This window comes from Scyliorhinus torazame, chromosome 27, assembly GCF_047496885.1.
Source record: "Scyliorhinus torazame isolate Kashiwa2021f chromosome 27, sScyTor2.1, whole genome shotgun sequence".
NCBI classification, from domain to species: domain Eukaryota; kingdom Metazoa; phylum Chordata; class Chondrichthyes; order Carcharhiniformes; family Scyliorhinidae; genus Scyliorhinus; species Scyliorhinus torazame.
The window spans coordinates 8220416-8241205 of NC_092733.1; the positions used below are offsets into that span (position 1 = coordinate 8220416).

Here is a 20790-nt window from a genome sequence, read left to right on the forward strand (position 1 = left end):
TACACCCCCTCCCCCAGAGCTACACCCCCTCCCCCAATGCTACACCCCCCCCCCTCCGCATCTTTGGGGGCCGAGCCCCAACCTTAAGGGGCTAGGCCCGCGCCGGACGAATTTCCGTCCCGCCAGCTGGCGGAAAAGGCCTTTGGTGCCCCGCCAGCTGGCGCGGAAATGACATCTCCGGGCGGCGCATGCGCGGGAGCGTTAGCGGCCGCTGACGGCATTCCCGCGCATACGCAGTGGAGGGAGTCTCTTCCGCCTCCGCCATGGTGGAGACCGTGGCGAAGGAGGAAGGGAAAGAGTGTCCCCACGGCACAGGCCCGGCCGCGGATCGGTGGGCCCCAATCGCGGGCCAGGCCACCGTGGGGGCTCCCCCCCGGGGCCAGATCACCCCCCCCCCCCCCCCCAGGACCCCGGAGCCCGCCTTGTCCCGCCGGTAAGGTAGGTGGTTTAATCTACGCCGGCGGGACAGGCATTTTAGCGGCGGGACTTCGGCCCATCCGGGCCGGAGAATCGCGGGGGGGGGGGGGCCCGCCAACCGGCGCGGCGCGATTCCCACCCCCGCCGAATATCCGGTGGTGGAGAATTCGGCAACTGGCGGGGGCGGGACAAGGCGGCGCCCCAGATTCCTGAAATCTCACACTTGGCTCCTGCAAATCAACCTCACAATGTTAAGGAGTTCCTTAGCTTCAAAACTTTACACAGAATGACCCTATCTCTGAACCCAAATGCTTCACAAAAAATTAAATTGACAGCTTTGTAAAGTGAGACTTGAGGAGACTGTGAACCAGGGGAGGGGGTAGGACCCGGGGAGACTGTGAGAGAGGGGAGGGGGTCGGGCCCGGGGAGACTGTGAACCAGGGGAGGGGGTAGGGCCCGGGGAGGGGGGAGGGCCCGGGGAGACTGTGAACCAGGGGAGGGGGTAGGGCCCGGGGAGGGGGGAGGGCCCGGGGAGACCGTGAGAGAGGGGAGGGGGTCGGGCCCGGGGAGACTGTGAACCAGGGGAGGGGGTAGGGCCCGGGGAGACTGTGAACCAGGGGAGGGGGTCGGGCCCAGGGAGACTGTGAACCAGGGGAGGGGGTAGGGCTCAGGGAGACTGTGAACCAGGGGAGGGGGTCGGGCCCAGGGAGACTGTGAACCAGGGGAGGGGGTCGGGCCCGGGGAGACTGTGAACCAGGGGAGGGGGTAGGACCCGGGGAGGGGTTAGGGCCCGGGGAGGGGGTAGTGCCCGGGGAGACTGAGAGAGGGGAGGGGGCATGACCCGGGGAGGGGGTATGGCCCGGGGTTGGGGTAGGGCCTGGGGAGACCGTGAGAGAGGGGAAGGGGTAGGGCCCGGGGAGACTGTGAACAGGGGAGGGGGTGGGGCCCGGGGAGACTGTGAACCAGGGGAGGGGGTAGGGCCCGGGGAGACTGTGAGAGAGGGGAGGGGGTAGGGCCCGGGGAGACTGTGAGAGAGGGGAAGGGGTAGGGCCCGGGGAGACTGTGAACCAGGGGAGGGGGTAGGGAGCGGGGAGACTGAGAGAGGGGGAGGGGGTAGGGCTCGGGGAAGGGGTAGGGCCCGGGGAGGGGGTAGGGCTCGGGGAGGGGGGAGGGCCCGGGGAGGGGGTAGGGCTCGGGGAGGGGGTAGGGCCCGGGGAGGGGGTAGGGCTCGGGGAGGGGTTAGGGCCCGGGGAGGGGGTAGGACCCGGGGAGACTGTGAACCAGGGGAGGGGGTCGGGCCAGGGGAGGGGGTGGGGCCCGGGGAGACTGTGAGAGAGGGTGAAGTAACCACAGTTGCTATAATTGAAATAAAGATTATTATTAACAGATGAGAACTCTGTAGAGACATTACCGCAGCGTTCACGTATTTGATGAGCTTGTCCAGATTCTTGTACCACATGTCCGCATTTTGGAAATGGAAATCGGATCCCATGGTCATGATGATGTGATTGGCTCTGTAGTGCTTCGCCTTAAGTAAACACACACTCTGTTCAACACTCAACAATGACAGACATACTGATCAAAGCAAAATACTGCAGAAGCTGGAAGCCTGAAATACAAGCAGAAAGTACTGCAACATCCTCAACGTGCCTGGCACCCTCTGTGGGGAGAGAAACTGTGTTAACGTTTCCAATCCGATAGGACAGAGTTTCAAAGTAGAGGCATCGCTCTGTTCCTCTCTCCACAGGTGCTGCCGGACCGGCTGAACCTCTTACGCATTTACATTGTGTCTTTGTATGTTACAACACCCCAAAACGCGCAAGGATTTTCCATTGGCCTTTAGCAACAATGTGTATTCCCAATCTTCCCAAATCCCAATCTTCACAAATCACCGGTTCAGCCTCAGCTGAGGTCATCCGTCCAATTCTGGGCACCAAACCCAAGGATAAATATGGTGGCTTTACGGAAGTACAGAGGAGATTTACTGAGATAAGACCGTAAGACAGAGGAGCAGAATTAGGCCACTCGGCCCATCGAGTCTGCTCCACCATTCGGTCATGGCTGAGATTTTCTCATCCCCATTCTCCTGCCTTCTCCCCATAACCCCCGGTTAATCAGGATGAGGGACGTCTGTTCCACGGAGACTCTGGAGAAGCTGGGAATGCTGTCCTTACAGCACAGAGGGACAACAAGAGATTCAGTCATCGTTCCCAACAATGAGATGTTGGATAGACTAAGGGAGAATTGTTTCCTCTGGCAAAGCAGTTGGTTGAAGATGATTGACGAAAGGACCAGAACACTATTTGCTCTTGATTACACTGCCAGAAAGCGGGGGGGAGAAGAAAATTCAATAGAATAAGAATCTTCATTGTCACAAGTAGGCTTACATTAACACTGCAATGAAGTTACGGTGAAAAGCCCCTAGTCGCCACACTCCGGCGCCTGTTCGGGTATGCAGAGGGAGAATTCAAAATGTCCAATTCACCTAACAGCACGTCTTTCAGGACTTGTGGGAGGAAACCGGAGCACCCGGAGGAAACCCACGCAGACACGGGGAGAACGTGCAGACTCCGCACAGACAGTGACCCAAGCGGGAATCGAACCCGAGACCTTGGTGCAGTAAAGCAACAGTGCTAACCACTGTGCTGCTGTGCAAGGTTCAGAATGGAATTGGATCAATACTACAAGAGGAAATCTGCAGGGCATTGAAGGAGGAACAGGGGCTGGGACTAATACACAGAATAACATTACACAACACAGCTCCTTTCACCATTACACACAACACAGCTCCTTTCACCATTACACACAACACAGCTCCTTTCACCATTACACACAACACAGCTCCTTTCACCATTACACACAACACAGCTCCTTTCACCATTACACACAACACAGCTCCTTTCACCATTACACACAACACAGCTCCTTTCACCATTACACACACAGCACCTTTCACCATTACACACAACACAGCTCCTTTCACCATTACACACAACACAGCTCCTTTCACCATTACACACAACACAGCTCCTTTCACCATTACACACACAGCACCTTTCACCATTACACACAACACAGCTCCTTTCACCATTACACACAACACAGCTCCTTTCACCATTACACACAACACAGCTCCTTTCACCATTACACAACGCAGCTCCTTTCACCATTACACACAACACAGCTCCTTTCACCATTACACACAACACAGATCCTTTCACCATTACACACAACACAGCTCCTTTCACCATTACACACAACGCAGCTCCTTTCACCATTACACAACGCAGCTCCTTTCACCATTACACACAATGCAGCTCCTTTCACCATTACACACAACGCAGCTCCTTTCACCATTACACACAATGCAGCTCCTTTCACCATTACACACAACGCAGCTCCTTTCACCATTACACACACAGCTCCTTTCACCATTACACACAACGCAGCTCCTTTCACCATTACACAACGCAGCTCCTTTCACCATTACACACAACACAGCTCCTTTCACCATTACACACAATGCAGCTCCTTTCACCATTACACACAACGCAGCTCCTTTCACCATTACACACAATGCAGCTCCTTTCACCATTACACACAACGCAGCTCCTTTCACCATTACACACACAGCTCCTTTCACCATTACACACAACGCAGCTCCTTTCACCATTACACAACGCAGCTCCTTTCACCATTACACACAACACAGCTCCTTTCACCATTACACACACACAGCTCCTTTCACCATTACACACAACGCAGCTCCTTTCACCATTACACACAACGCAGCTCCTTTCACCATTACACACACACAGCTCCTTTCACCATTACACACAACACAGCTCCTTTCACCATTCCACACACAGCTCCTTTCACCATTACACACACACAGCTCCTTTCACCATTACACACACCAGCTCCTTTCACCATTACACACAACACAGCTCCTTTCACCATTACACAACGCAGCTCCTTTCACCATTACACACACAGCTCCTTTCACCATTACACACAACACAGCTCCTTTCACCATTACACAACGCAGCTCCTTTCACCATTACACACAACACAGCTCCTTTCACCATTACACAACGCAGCTCCTTTCACCATTACACACAACACAGCTCCTTTCACCATTACACACAACACAGGTCCTTTCACCATTACACACAACGCAGCTCCTTTCACCATTACACACACAGCTCCTTTCACCATTACACACACAGCTCCTTTCACCATTACACACACAGCTCCTTTCACCATTACACACAATGCAGCTCCTTTCACCGTTACACACAATGCAGCTCCTTTCACCATTACACACAATGCAGCTCCTTTCACCATTACACACTCACAGCTCCTTTCACCATTACACACACAGCTCCTTTCACCATTACACACACAGCTCCTTTCACCATTGCACAACGCAGCTCCTTTCACCATTACACACAACACAGCTCCTTTCACCATTACACACAACACAGCTGCTTTCACCACTACACACAACACAGGTCCTTTCACCATTACACACAGCTCCTTTCACCATTACACACAGCTCCTTTCACCATTACACACAACACAGCTCCTTTCACCATTACACACAATGCAGCCCCTTTCACCATTACACACAACGCAGCTCCTTTCACCATTACACACAACACAGCTCCTTTCACCATTACACACAGCTCCTTTCACCATTACACACAACGCAGCTCCTTTCACCATTACACACAACACAGCTCCTTTCACCATTACACACAGCTCCTTTCACCATTACACACAACACAGCTCCTTTCACCATTACACACAACGCAGCTCCTTTCACCATTACACACAGCTCCTTTCACCATTACACACAACGCAGCTCCTTTCACCATTACACACAATGCAGCTCCTTTCACCATTACACGCAACGCAGCTCCTTTCACCATTACACACACAGCTCCTTTCACCATTACACACAACACAGCTCCTTTCACCATTACACACAATGCAGCTCCATTCACCATTACACACAACAGAGCCCCATTCACCATTAAGCACAACACAGTTCCCTTCACCATTACACACAACTATCAGACTCTGGTGGGCATCACAGCCCGAGGTCACCCTCTCCCGAACTCTCGGTATGACTTTTCCGCAGGGGTGGGTGGTCTCGGGAGCAGGAACTCTGGCTGACGTCTCACTCCTCCATCACTGACCATCAGTTTGTGTCTGGACGCATAGTCGGTGGTTCTAAATATCCAGTGAGCGGTCAGGGAAATCTCACGTCCAACCTGAATCAGTGAGCAAAGACCCAGCACCCACCTGCTGGTGTGCAGTCTGTATAAAATAGGAGACGATTTGGTCAACATTGTACTCGTCCATATCTTTGTCATCTTTGATGGGCTCATCGGAGCAAAGCACATCCCAACAGAGCATGCTGGGAGGGTTATATCCATTGGGAAGAACACCTGGAAAAAGATGTGAGAATGTTTAACGTAAAATACGGAATGATTTGTCTAACCAAATAAGCTAAAAGATAACTATGTCGTCGGACCCCGATGATGTTAAGAGCAGTTTTCAGTTCAGACAAATAGGAGTTCATTTGGCACGGTTTCACAGTGGCTAGCACAGTTGCTTCACAACTCCAGGGTCCCAGGTTCGATTCCCGGCTTGGATCACTGTCTGTGCGGAGTCTGCACATCCTCCCCGTGTGTGCGTGGGTTTCCCCCGGGTGCTCCGGTTTCCTCCCACAGCCCAAAGATGTGCAGGTTAGGTGAATTGGCCATGATAAATTGCCCCTTGGTGTCCAAAGGTTAGGTGGGGTTACTGGGTTTTGGGGATAGGGCAGAGGTGTGGGCTTCGGTGGGGTGCTCTTTCCAAGGGCCGGTGCAGACTCGATGGGCCGAATGGTCTCCTTCTGCACTGTAAATTCTATGATAACCCTAAATAGAAAGGCTTGGGCCAGCACGGTGGCACAGTGGTTAGCACTGCTGACTCACGGCGCCGAGGTCCCAGGTTCGATCCCGGCCCTGGGTCACTGTCCGTGTGGAGTTTGCACATTCTCCCCGTGTCTGCGTGGGTCTCACCCCCACAGCCCAAAGATGTGCAGGTTAGGTGAATTGGCCATGATAAATTGCCCCTTGGTGTCCAAAGGTTAGGTGGGGTTACTGGGTTTTGGGGATAGGGCAGAGGTGTGGGCTTCGGTGGGGTGCTCTTTCCAAGGGCCGGTGCAGACTCGATGGGCCGAATGGTCTCCTTCTGCACTGTAAATTCTATGATAACCCTAAATAGAAAGGCTTGGGCCAGCACGGTGGCGCAGTGGGTTAGCCCTGCTGACTCACGGCGCCAGGGTCCCAGGTTCGATCCCGGCCGAGTCACTGTCCGTGTGGAGTTTGCACATTCTCCCCGTGTTTGCGTGGGTCTCACCCCCACAACCCAAAGGTGTGCAGGCTAGGTGGATTGGCCGCGCTAAATTGCCCCTTAATTGGAAAAAATGAATTGGGTACTCTAAATTAATAAAAACAGAAAAAAAAATAGAAAGGCTTTATGGAGTTATTTCCCCTCTTTCCTTTGCTTCCCTCACCCATCGCCATCTTTGATTAAACTCTGCTTCCATCTTCACACCCAACTGCCTTTTCATTATTTAAAAAATAATTCAAGGATGCAGGTGCCACTTGCAAAGAAACTCAGCATTCATTGCCCATCCCCAATTACCCCGGGGGCCAGCACTCTCCTCGAACACCTCCGTACGGTCTGCTTGGTCAGTTCCGAGGGCAGCTGCTTGTCGTGAGCCTGGGGTTACGTGTCGACGAGATCAGGTGAGGTCTCACCCATTGGGAATTTTGGGAAACCAGATGGGAATTTTATGGTAATTTGATAATTTCGGGGCTGCCATTACTGATAAAAGTTTTCATTCCAGATTTATTTGATCAACTGAATTCTAATTCTCCAGCTGCCTCCGTGGGATTTGAACTCATGCCCCTGGATCATTGGTCGAGGCCTCTGGATTACGAGTCCAGTAACATGACCACTATACTACTGTATCCAATGATCTCATTCCCACACTTTCTAACTCCAAATCCACCAATACCTATAGCTTTTTATCGCCACTCCCGATAGCCTTCCCGCTTGCCAATTTTTTGCTGGTAACTCTCACGCAGTTTCTCAACAGCAATAAGAGTTGGTAATAAATACGACACCCACATCCCATGGAAGAATCAAATAAACTGTATTTATTTCTAACTTTACCCCACTACCAAAGAAATCACTGCAAAATAAAACATTTTCAATTCAGAAATCTGCACAAAATGGTGGCGAAAAATATATCGTAATGGTTTGAACAACCTGTGAACAGGTCACCATTGGGTTTGGGCAGATTTACACTGGCTCTCCACACTTGCTCCATATCCTTCAGATTTTCTCGGTTTTGCTTGTCCTGATAATCGAGGCGGCCAAAGAAAAAGCCATCAAACCCCATCTGTGGAGAGAACGAAAGATAGAGTACAACTTGCACAGCGTAGGATTACCACGGGTTAGTAACTGATCCCTGCAAACACAGTTGAGTAGAGGGGCGGCTCGGTAGCACAGTGGTTAGCACTGTTGCTTCACAGCGCCAGGGTCCCAGGTTCGATTCCCGACTTGGGTCACTGTCTGTGCAGAGTCTGCACGTTCTCCCCCTGTCTGTGTGGGTTTCCTCCGGGTGCTCCGGTTTCCTCCCACAAGTCCCGAAAGACGTGCTTGTTAGGTGAATTGGACATTCTGAATTCTCCCTCCGTGAACCCGAACAGGCGCCGGAATGTGGTGACTAGGGGTCACAGTAACTCCATTGCAGTGTTAATATAAGCCTACTTGTGACACTAATAAAGATCATTAATCAGCTATTCACGAGCAGGTACACCGCTGCTCATTTGCCAGCAGATACTTTAAGGGGCTCTCATTTTCCAGCTCTCCATTTTCGCTTCTCAGTTCCCTGGGGTATAATTTCTCAACCGCAGCAGCATTGTTCCAGTTAGGAGCTGGCTACACGAGCCGGCAACAATCCCCAGCCTGTCCACGACCTCCCTCTGGCCGGGCAGTATGTCCACCTTGCACACTTGGAAAAATAACCCAGCTCCCAGGGGCTGCAACTGCATCGTGACAGGCTAAATACAGCAGTGAATGGGAAATGTTGACATAGCAATTTAAAATGGGAAAAAACTAAACTAAAACCGGTGACAGTGACGTTTGTGGACACAGAAGAGTGTCTTTAATTATATAGATGATTAAGTCGTTAAATGCCCGTCACTACCTGAGCGAAGAGGGAAGCTTGCTCCCGGGAGTGTCCAAATGGGTCGATGTGCCAGGCCACACGGGGACGCCCGCACTCTCCAAACGTGTCATTCAGAAATTGGAAGCCGAGGGTCATTTGGTCAATGATGGAATTGTAGTGGGTCGTCGCCTCGTCATTCATACACCAGCCGCCATTCACAAACTCCAGCCGACCTGCAGCAGCAAAACACAGTGGGTTCAGGACTGGACACCAGCCATCGAATTCCAGTGCTGGCCTGGCTGCTCCCGCTTACCCCCGCCTCTGGGACAGCTGCCGGAGGGGACAAGGGGGAGTCATTCAAAATAGTGGGTCCCCGGTTCAAACTCTAGCCTGTGCTTAGTCGCAACGGAGCACAGCCGCAGCTCATGTCGACACCGAAGGTTGTACGGTCAAGCCCCACGAGTGGACAGACAATCCGGACTGTTCAACTGTACAAACATGAACTGACCCGTGTCCTGAGGTATTGCACTAACTGACCCGTGTCCTGAGGTATTGCACTAACTGACCCGTGTCCTGAGCTGCTGTACTAACTGACCCGTGTCCTGAGGTACTGCACTAACTGACCCGTGTCCTGAGCTGCTGCAATAACTGACCCGTGTCCTGAGCTGCTGCATTAACTGACCCGTGTCCTGAGGTACTGCATTAACTGACCCGTGTCCTGAGGTACTGCACTAACTGACCCCTGTCCTGAGCTGCTGTACTAACTGACCCGTGTCCTGAGGTACTGCACTAACTGACCCGTGTCCTGAGCTGCTGCACTAACTGACCCGTGTCCTGAGCTGCTGCATTAACTGACCCGTGTCCTGAGGTACTGCATTAACTGACCCGTGTCCTGAGGTACTGCACTAACTGACCCGTGTCCTGAGGTACTGCACTAACTGACCCGTGTCCTGAGGTACTGCACTAACTGACCCGTGTCCTGAGGTACTGCATTAACTGACCCCTGTCCTGAGGTACTGCACTAACTGACCCGTGTCCTGAGGTACTGCATTAACTGACCCCTGTCCTGAGGTATTGCACTAACTGACCCGTCCTGAGCTGCTGCATTAACTGACCCGTGTCCTGAGGTACTGCACTAACTGACCCGTGTCCTGAGGTATTGCACTAACTGACCCGTGTTCTGAGGTACTGCACTAACTGACCCGTGTCCTGAGGTATTGCACTAACTGACCCCTGTCCTGAGGGACTGCACTAACTGTCCTGTGTCCTGAGGTACTGCACTAACTGACCCCTGTCCTGAGGTACTGCACTAACTGACCCGTGTCCTGAGCTGCTGCATTAACTGACCCCTGTCCTGAGGTATTGCACTAACTGACCCGTGTCCTGAGCTGCTGCACTAACTGACCCCTGTCCTGAGGTACTGCACTAACTGACCCGTGTCCTGAGCTGCTGCATTAACTGACCCGTGTCCTGAGGTGCTGCACGAACTGACCCGTGTCCTGATGTACTGCACTAACTGACCCGTGTCCTGAGCTGCTGCATTAACTGACCCGTGTCCTGAGGTACTGCACTAACTGACCCGTGTCCTGAGGTATTGCACAAACTGACCCGTGTCCTGAGGTATTGCACTAACCGACCCCTGTCCTGAGGGACTGCACTAACTGTCCTGTGTCCTGAGGTACTGCACTAACTGACCCGTGTCCTGAGCTGCTGCATTAACTGACACCTGTCCTGAGGTATTGCACTAACTGACCCGTGTCCTGAGCTGCTGCACTAACTGACCCGTGTCCTGAGGTACTGCACTAACTGACCCGTGTCCTGAGCTGCTGCATTAACTGACCCGTGTCCTGAGGTACTGCACTAACTGACCCGTGTCCTGAGGTACTGCACTAACTGACCCGTGTCCTGAGCTGCTGCATTAACTGACCCGTGTCCTGAGGTACTGCACTAACTGACCCGTGTCCTGAGGTATTGCACTAACTGACCCGTGTCCTGAAGTATTGCACTAACTGACCCGTGTCCTGAGGTACTGCAGTAACTGACCCGTGTCCTGAGGTACTGCACTAACTGAGTCCTGTCCTGAGGTACTGCACTAACTGACCCGTGTCCTGAGGTACTGCAGTACCTGACCCGTGTCCTGAGGTACTGCACTAACTGACCCGTGTCCTGAGCTGCTGCAATAACTGACCCGTGTCCTGAGGTACTGCACTAACTGACCCGTGTCCTGAGGTATTGCACTAACTGACCCGTGTCCTGACGTATTGCACTAACTGACCCGTGTCCTGAGCTGCTGCATTAACTGACCCGTGTCCTGAGGTATTGCACTAACTGACCCGTGTCCTGAGGTATTGCACTAACTGACCCGTGTCCTGAGGTACTGCACTAACTGACCCCAGTCCTGAGGTATTGCACGAACTGAGCCCTGTCCTGAGCTGCTGCATTAACTGACCCGTGTCCAGAGGTATTGCACTAACTGACCCGTGTCCTGAGGTATTGCACTAACTGACCCATGTCCTGAGCTGCTGCATTAACTGACCCGTGTCCTGAGGTATTGCACTAACTGACCCGTGTCCTGAGGTACTGCACTAACTGACCCCTGTCCTGAGGTACTGCACTAACTGACCCCTGTCCTGAGGTATTGCACTAACTGACCCATGTCCTGAGCTGCTGCATTAACTGACCCGTGTCCTGAGGTATTGCATTAACTGACCCGTGTCCTGAGGTATTGCACTAACTGACCCCTGTCCTGAGGTACTGCACTAACTGACCCCTGTCCTGAGGTATTGCACTAACTGACCCGTGTCCTGAGGTACTGCACTAACTGACCCCTGTCCTGAGCTGCTGCATTAACTGACCCGTGTCCTGAGGTACTGCACTAACTGACCCGTGTCCTGAGGTACTGCACTAACTGACCCGTGTCCTGAGGTACTGCACTAACTGACCCGTGTCCTGAGGTACTGCACTAACTGACCCGTGTCCTGAGGTACTGCACTAACTGACCCGTGTCCTGAGGGACTGCACTAGCTGTCCTGTGTCCTGAGGTACTGCACTAACTGACCCGTGTCCTGAGGTACTGCACTAACTGACCCGTGTCCTGAGGTATTGCACTAACTGACCCGTGTCCTGAGCTGCTGCACTAACTGACCCGTGTCCTGAGGTATTGCACTAACTGACCCGTGTCCTGAGGTACTGCACTAACTGACCCCTGTCCTGAGGTACTGCATTAACTGACCCGTGTCCTGAGCTGCTGCATTAACTGACCCGTGTCCTGAGGTACTGCACTAACTGACCCGTGTCCTGAGGTACTGCACTAACTGACCCCTGTCCTCAGGAATTGCACTAACTGACCCGTATCCTGAGCTGCTGCACTAACTGACCCCTGTCCTGAGGTATTGCACTAACTGACCCGTGTCCTGAGGTACTGCACCAACTGACCCGTGTCCTGAGGTACTGCACTAACTGACCCCTGTCCTGAGGTACTGCGCTAACTGACCCGTGTCCTGAGGTACTGCACTAACTGACCCGTGTCCTGAGCTGCTGCATTAACTGACCCGTGTCCTGAGGTACTGCACTAACTGACCAGTGTCCTGAGGTACTGCACTAACTGACCCCTGTCCTGAGCTGCTGCATTAACTGACCCGTGTCCTGAGGTACTGCACTAACTGACCCGTGTCCTGAGGTACTGCACTAACTGACCCGTGTCCTGAGCTGCTGCATTAACTGACCCGTGTCCTGAGGTACTGCACTAACTGACCCGTGTCCTGAGGTACTGCACTAACTGACCCGTGTCCTGAGCTGCTGCATTAACTGACCCGTGTCCTGAGGTACTGCACTAACTGACCCGTGTCCTGAGGTATTGCACTAACTGACCCGTGTCCTGAGGGATTGCACTAACTGACCCGTGTCCTGAGGTACTGCACTAACTGACCCCTGTCCTGAGGTACTGCACTAACTGACCCGAGTCCTGAGCTGCTGCACTAACTGACCCGTGTCCTGAGGTACTGCACTAACTGACCCGTGTCCTGAGCTGCTGCATTAACTGACCCGTGTCCTGAGGTATTGCACTAATTGACCCGTGTCCTGAGGTACTGCACTAACTGACCCGTGTCCTGAGCTGCTGCATTAACTGACACCTGTCCTGAGGTATTGCACTAACTGACCCGTGTCCTGAGCTGCTGCACTAACTGACCCGTGTCCTGAGGTACTGCACTAACTGACCCGTGTCCTGAGCTGCTGCATTAACTGACCCGTGTCCTGAGGTACTGCACTAACTGACCCGTGTCCTGAGGTACTGCACTAACTGACCCGTGTCCTGAGCTGCTGCATTAACTGACCCGTGTCCTGAGATACTGCACTAACTGACCCGTGTCCTGAGGTATTGCACTAACTGACCCGTGTCCTGAAGTATTGCACTAACTGACCCGTGTCCTGAGGTACTGCAGTAACTGACCCGTGTCCTGAGGTACTGCACTAACTGAGCCCTGTCCTGAGGTACTGCACTAACTGACCCGTGTCCTGAGGTACTGCAGTACCTGACCCGTGTCCTGAGGTACTGCACTAACTGACCCGTGTCCTGAGCTGCTGCAATAACTGACCCGTGTCCTGAGGTACTGCACTAACTGACCCGTGTCCTGAGGTATTGCACTAACTGACCCGTGTCCTGACGTATTGCACTAACTGACCCGTGTCCTGAGCTGCTGCATTAACTGACCCGTGTCCTGAGGTATTGCACTAACTGACCCGTGTCCTGAGGTATTGCACTAACTGACCCGTGTCCTGAGGTACCGCACTAACTGACCCGTGTCCTGAGGTATTGCACGAACTGAGCCCTGTCCTGAGCTGCTGCATTAACTGACCCGTGTCCTGAGGTATTGCACTAACTGACCCGTGTCCTGAGGTATTGCACTAACTGACCCATGTCCTGAGCTGCTGCATTAACTGACCCGTGTCCTGAGGTATTGCACTAACTGACCCGTGTCCTGAGGTACTGCACTAACTGACCCCTGTCCTGAGGTACTGCACTAACTGACCCCTGTCCTGAGGTATTGCACTAACTGACCCATGTCCTGAGCTGCTGCATTAACTGACCCGTGTCCTGAGGTATTGCACTAACTGACCCGTGTCCTGAGGTATTGCACTAACTGACCCCTGTCCTGAGGTACTGCACTAACTGACCCCTGTCCTGAGGTATTGCACTAACTGACCCGTGTCCTGAGGTACTGCACTAACTGACCCCTGTCCTGAGCTGCTGCATTAACTGACCCGTGTCCTGAGGTACTGCACTAACTGACCCGTGTCCTGAGGTACTGCACTAACTGACCCGTGTCCTGAGGTACTGCACTAACTGACCCGTGTCCTGAGGTACTGCACTAACTGACCCGTGTCCTGAGGTACTGCACTAACTGACCCGTGTCCTGAGGGACTGCACTAACTGTCCTGTGTCCTGAGGTACTGCACTAACTGACCCGTGTCCTGAGGTACTGCACTAACTGACCCGTGTCCTGAGGTATTGCACTAACTGACCCGTGTCCTGAGCTGCTGCACTAACTGACCCGTGTCCTGAGGTATTGCACTAACTGACCCGTGTCCTGAGGTACTGCACTAACTGACCCCTGTCCTGAGGTACTGCATTAACTGACCCGTGTCCTGAGCTGCTGCATTAACTGACCCGTGTCCTGAGGTACTGCACTAACTGACCCGTGTCCTGAGGTACTGCACTAACTGACCCCTGTCCTCAGGAATTGCACTAACTGACCCGTATCCTGAGCTGCTGCACTAACTGACCCCTGTCCTGAGGTATTGCACTAACTGACCCGTGTCCTGAGGTACTGCACTAACTGACCCGTGTCCTGAGGTACTGCACTAACTGACCCCTGTCCTGAGGTACTGCGCTAACTGACCCGTGTCCTGAGGTACTGCACTAACTGACCCGTGTCCTGAGCTGCTGCATTAACTGACCCGTGTCCTGAGGTACTGCACTAACTGACCAGTGTCCTGAGGTACTGCACTAACTGACCCCTGTCCTGAGCTGCTGCATTAACTGACCCGTGTCCTGAGGTACTGCACTAACTGACCCGTGTCCTGAGGTACTGCACTAACTGACCCGTGTCCTGAGCTGCTGCATTAACTGACCCGTGTCCTGAGGTACTGCACTAACTGACCCGTGTCCTGAGGTACTGCACTAACTGACCCGTGTCCTGAGGTACTGCACTAACTGACCCGTGTCCTGAGCTGCTGCATTAACTGACCCGTGTCCTGAGGTACTGCACTAACTGACCCGTGTCCTGAGGTATTGCACTAACTGACCCGTGTCCTGAGGGATTGCACTAACTGACCCGTGTCCTGAGGTACTGCACTAACTGAGCCCTGTCCTGAGGTACTGCACTAACTGACCCGAGTCCTGAGCTGCTGCACTAACTGACCCGTGTCCTGAGGTACTGCACTAACTGACCCCTGTCCTGAGCTGCTGCATTAACTGACCCGTGTCCTGAGGTATTGCACTAACTGACCCGTGTCCTGAGGTACTGCACTAACTGACCCGTGTCCTGAGGTACTGCACTAACTGACCCCTGTCCTGAGGTACTACATTAACTGACCCATGTCCTGAGCTGCTGCATTAACTGACCCGTGTCCTGAGGTAATGCACTAACTGACCCGTGTCCTGAGGTACTGCACTAACTGACCCGTGTCCTGAGCTGCTGCATTAACTGACCCGTGTCCTGAGGTACTGCACTAACTGACCCGTGTCCTGAGGTATTGCACTAACTGACCCGTGTCCTGAGGTATTGCACTAACTGACCCGTGTCCTGAGGTATTGCACTAACTGACCCGTGTCCTGAGGTACTGCAGTAACTGACCCGTGTCCTGAGGTACTGCACTAACTGACCCATGTCCTGAGCTGCTGCATTAACTGACCCGTGTCCTGAGGTATTGCACTAACTGACCCGTGTCCTGAGGTATTGCACTAACTGACCCCTGTCCTGAGGTACTGCACTAACTGACCCGTCCTGAGGTATTGCACTAACTGACCCGTGTCCTGAGGTATTGCACTAACTGACCCCTGTCCTGAGGGACTGCACTAACTGTCCTGTGTCCTGAGGTACTGCACTAACTGTCCTGTGTCCTGAGGTACTGCACTAACTGACCCGTGTCCTGAGCTGCTGCATTAACTGACACCTGTCCTGAGGTATTGCACTAACTGACCTGTGTCCTGAGCTGCTGCATTAACTGACCCGTGTCCTGAGGTACTGCTCTAACTGACCCGTGTCCTGAGCTGCTGCATTAACTGACCCGTGTCCTGAGGTACTGCACTAACTGACCCGTGTCCTGAGGTATTGCACTAACTGACCCGTGTCCTGAGGTATTGCACTAACTGACCCGTGTCCTGAGGTACTGCAGTACCTGACCCGTGTCCTGAGGTACTGCACTAACTGACCCGTGTCCTGAGCTGCTGCATTAACTGACCCGTGTCCTGAGGTACTGCACTAACTGACCCGTGTCCTGAGGTATTGCACTAACTGACCCGTGTCCTGAGGTACTGCACTAACTGACCCGTGTCCTGAGGTATTGCACGAACTGACCCATGTCCTGAGCTGCTGCATTAACTGACCCGTGTCCTGAGGTATTGCACTAACTGACCCGTGTCCTGAGGTATTGCACTAACTGACCCCTGTCCTGAGGTACTGCACTAACTGACCCCTGTCCTGAGGTATTGCACTAACTGACCCCTGTCCTGAGGTACTGCACTAACTGACCCCTGTCCTGAGGTACTGCACTGACTGACCCCTGTCCTGAGCTGCTGCATTAACTGACCCGTGTCCTGAGGTACTGCACTAACTGACCCGTGTCCTGAGGTACTGCACTAACTGACCCGTGTCCTGAGGTACTGCACTAACTGACCCCTGTCCTGAGGGACTGCACTAACTGTCCTGTGTCCTGAGGTACTGCACTAACTGACCCGTGTCCTGAGGTACTGCACTAACTGACCCGTGTCCTGAGGTATTGCACTAACTGACCCGTGTCCTGAGCTGCTGCACTAACTCACCCCTGTCCTGAGGTACTGCATTAACTGACCCGTGTCCTGAGGTACTGCACTAACTGACCCGTGTCCTGAGGTACTGCACTAACTGACCCGTGTCCTGAGGTACTGCACTAACTGACCCCTGTCCTCAGGTATTGCACTAACTGACCCGTATCCTGAGCTGCTGCACTAACTGACCCGTGTCCTGAGGTATTGCACTAACTGACCCGTGTCCTGAGGTACTGCACTAACTGACCCGTGTCCTGAGGTACTGCACTAACTGACCCCTGTCCTGAGGTACTGCACTAACTGACCCGTGTCCTGAGGTACTGCACTAACTGACCCGTGTCCTGAGCTGCTGCACTAACTGACCCGTGTCCTGAGGTACTGCACTAACTGACCCGTGTCCTGAGGTACTGCACTAACTGACCCGTGTCCTGAGCTGCTGCATTAACTGACCCGTATCCTGAGGTACTGCACTAACTGACCCGTGTCCTGAGGTACTGCACTAACTGACCCGTGTCCTGAGCTGCTGCATTAACTGACCCGTGTCCTGAGGTACTGCACTAACTGACCCGTGTCCTGAGGTATTGCACTAACTGACCCGTGTCCTGAGGGATTGCACTAACTAACCCGTGTCCTGAGGTACTGCACTAACTGAGCCCTGTCCTGAGGTACTGCATTAACTGACCCCTGTCCTGAGGTACTGCACTAACTGACCCGAGTCCTGAGCTGCTGCACTAACTGACCCGTGTCCTGAGGTACTGCACTAACTGACCCGTGTCCTGAGCTGCTGCATTAACTGACCCGTGTCCTGAGATACTGCACTAACTGACCCGTGTCCTGAGGTACTGCACTAACTGACCCGTGTCCTGAGGTACTGCACTAACTGACCCCTGTCCTGAGGTACTGCACTAACTGACCCGAGTCCTGAGCTGCTGCACTAACTGACCCGTGTCCTGAGGTACTGCACTAACTGACCCGTGTCCTGAGGTACTGCACTAACTGACCCCTGTCCTGAGGTACTGCATTAACTGACCCATGTCCTGAGCTGCTGCATTAACTGACCCGTGTCCTGAGGTACTGCACTAACTGACCCGTGTCCTGAGGTACTGCACTAACTGACCCGTGTCCTGAGCTGCTGCATTAACTGACCCGTGTCCTGAGGTACTGCACTAACTGACCCGTGTCCTGAGGTATTGCACTAACTGACCCGTGTCCTGAGGTATTGCACTAACTGACCCGTGTCCTGAGGTATTGCACTAACTGACCCGTGTCCTGAGGTACTGCAGTAACTGACCCGTGTCCTGAGGTACTGCACTAACTGACCCATGTCCTGAGCTGCTGCATTAACTGACCCGTGTCCTGAGGTATTGCACTAACTGACCCGTGTCCTGAGGTTTTGCACTAACTGACCCCTGTCCTGAGGTACTGCACTAACTGACCCCTGTCCTGAGGTACTGCACTAACTGACCCGTGTCCTGAGGTACTGCACTAACTGACCCATGTCCTGAGGTACTGTACTAACTGACCCGTGTCCTGAGGTATTGCATTAACTGACCCGTGTCCTGAGATACTGCACTAACTGACCCGTGTCCTGAGGTATTGCACTAACTGACCCGTGTCCTGAGCTGCTGCATTAACTGACCCGTGTCCTGAGGTACTGCACTAACTGACCCGTGTCCTGAGGTACTGCACTAACTGACCCGTGTCCTGAGGTATTGCACTAACTGACCCGTGTCCTGAGGTATTGCACTAACTGACCCGTGTCCTGAGGTACTGCACTAACTGACCTGTGTCCTGAGGTATTGTACTAACTGACCCGTGTCCTGAGGTACTGCACTAACTGACCCGTCCTGAGGTACTGCATTAACTGACCCCTGTCCTGAGGTAGTGCACTAACTGACCTGCGTCCTGAGGTACTGCACTAACTGACCCGTATCCTGAGGTATTGCACTAACTGACTCGTGTCCTGAGGTACTGCACTAACTGACCCGTGTCCTGAGGTACTTCACTAACTGACTTGTGTCTTGAGGTACTGCACTAACTGACCAGTGTCCTGATGCACTAACTGACCCGTGTCCTGAGGTATTGCACTAACTGACCCGTGTACTGAGGTACTGCACTAACTGACCCTTGTCCTGAGTTATTGCACTAACTGACCCGTGTCCTGAGGTATTGCAATAACTGACCCGTGTCCTGAGATACTGCACTCACTGACCCGTGTCCTGAGGTGCTGCACTAACTGACCCCTGTCCTGAGGCAGTAACTGACCCGTGTCCTGAGGTATTGCACTAACTGACCCGTGTACTGAGGTACTGCACTAACTGACCCGTGTCCTGAGGTATTGCACGAACAGACCCGTGTCCTGAGGTACTGCACTAACTGACCCGTGTCCTGAGGTACTGCACTAACTGACCCGTGTCCTGATGCACTAACTGACCCGTGTCCTGAGGTACTGCACTAACTGACCCGTGTCCTGAGGTATTGCACTAACTGACCTGTGTCCTGAGGTACTGCACTAACTGTCCCGTGTCCTGAGGTATTGCACGAACTGACCAGTGTCCTGAGGTATTGCACGAACTGACCAGTGTCCTGAGGTACTGCACTCACAGACCCGTGTCCTGAGGTACTGCACTAACTGACCCGTGTCCTGATGCACTAACTGACCCGTGTCCTGAGGTACTGCACTAACTGACCCGTGTACTGAGGTACTGCACTAACTGAGCCCTGTCCTGATGCACTAACTGACCCGTGTCCTGAGGTACTGCACTAACTGACCCGTGTCTTGAGGTAATGCACTAACTGAACCGTGTCCTGATGCACTAACTGACCCCTGTCCTGAGGTACTGCACTAACTGACCCGTGTACTGAGGTATTGCATTAACTGACCTGTGTCCGGAGGTATTGCATTAACTGACCCGTGTCCTGATGCACTAACTGACTCCTGTCCTGAGATATTGCACAAATTGACCCCTGTCCTGAGGTACTGCACTAACTGACCCGTGTCCTGAGGTACTGCACTAACTGACCCCTGTCCTGAGGTACTGCACTAACTGACCCGTGTCCTGAGGTACTGCACAAACTGACCCGTGTCCTGATGCACTAACTGACCTGTGTCCGGAGGTATTGCATTAACTGACCCGTGTACTGAGGTATTGCACAAATTGACCCCTGTCCTGAGGTACTGCACTAACTGACCCCTGTCCTGAGGTACTGCACTAACTGACCCGTGTCCTGATGCACTAACTGACCCGTGTCCTGATGCACTAACTGACCCGTGTCCTGAGGTATTGCACAAATTGACCCGTCCTGAGGTATTGCACGAACTGACCCGTGTCCTGAGGTACTGCACTAACTGACCCGTGTCCTGAGGTATTGCACTAACTGACCCGTGTCCTGAGGTATTGCACTAACTGACCCGTGTCCTGAGGTACTGCACTAACTCCGTGTCCTGAGGTACTGCACTAACTGACCCCTGTCCTGAGGTACTGCACTAACTGACCCGTGTCCTGAGGTACTGCACTAACTGACCCGTGTCCTGATGCACTAACTGACCCGTGTCCTGAGGTATTGCACAAATTGACCCCTGTCCTGAGGTATTGCACGAACTGACCCGTGTCCTGAGGTACTGCACTAACTGACCCGTGTCCAGAGGTATTGCACTAACTGACCCGTGTCCTGAGGTACTGCACTAACTGACCCATGTCCTGAGGTATTGCACTAACTGACCCGTGTCCTGAGGTACTGCACTAATTGACCCGTGTCCTGAGGTATTGCACTAACTGACCCGTGTCCTGAGGTATTGCACTAACCGACCCGTGTCCTGAGGTACTGCACTAACTGACCCGTGTCCTGAGGTACTGCACTAACTGACCCATGTTCTGAGGTATTGCACTAACTGACCAGTGTCCTGAGGTACTGCACTAACTGACCCCTGTCCTAAGGTACTGCACTAACTGACCCGTGTCCTGACGTACTGCACTAACTGACCCGTGTCCTGAGGTATTGCACTAACTGACCCGTGTCCTGAGGTACTTCACTAACTGACTTGTGTCCTGAGGTACTGCACTAACGGACCAGTGTCCTGATGCACTAACTGACCCGTGTCCTGAGG

General features: G+C 53.2%; 1 protein-coding gene across 1 annotated transcript in view; it reads right to left on the reverse strand.

Annotated features, from left to right (window-relative positions):
• The window catches only part of man2b1 (mannosidase, alpha, class 2B, member 1), a 91424-nt gene that overhangs the window by 34403 nt on the left and 36231 nt on the right, over nt 1–20790 (reverse strand). The window contains exons 4-7 of the mRNA XM_072490882.1: nt 8693–8886; nt 7750–7882; nt 5728–5873; nt 1829–1945 (exon numbers count right to left, since the gene is read on the reverse strand). Coding sequence (XP_072346983.1) covers nt 1829–1945; nt 5728–5873; nt 7750–7882; nt 8693–8886 — 590 coding nt within the window. The remainder of the gene's footprint in view (nt 1–1828; nt 1946–5727; nt 5874–7749; nt 7883–8692; nt 8887–20790) is intronic.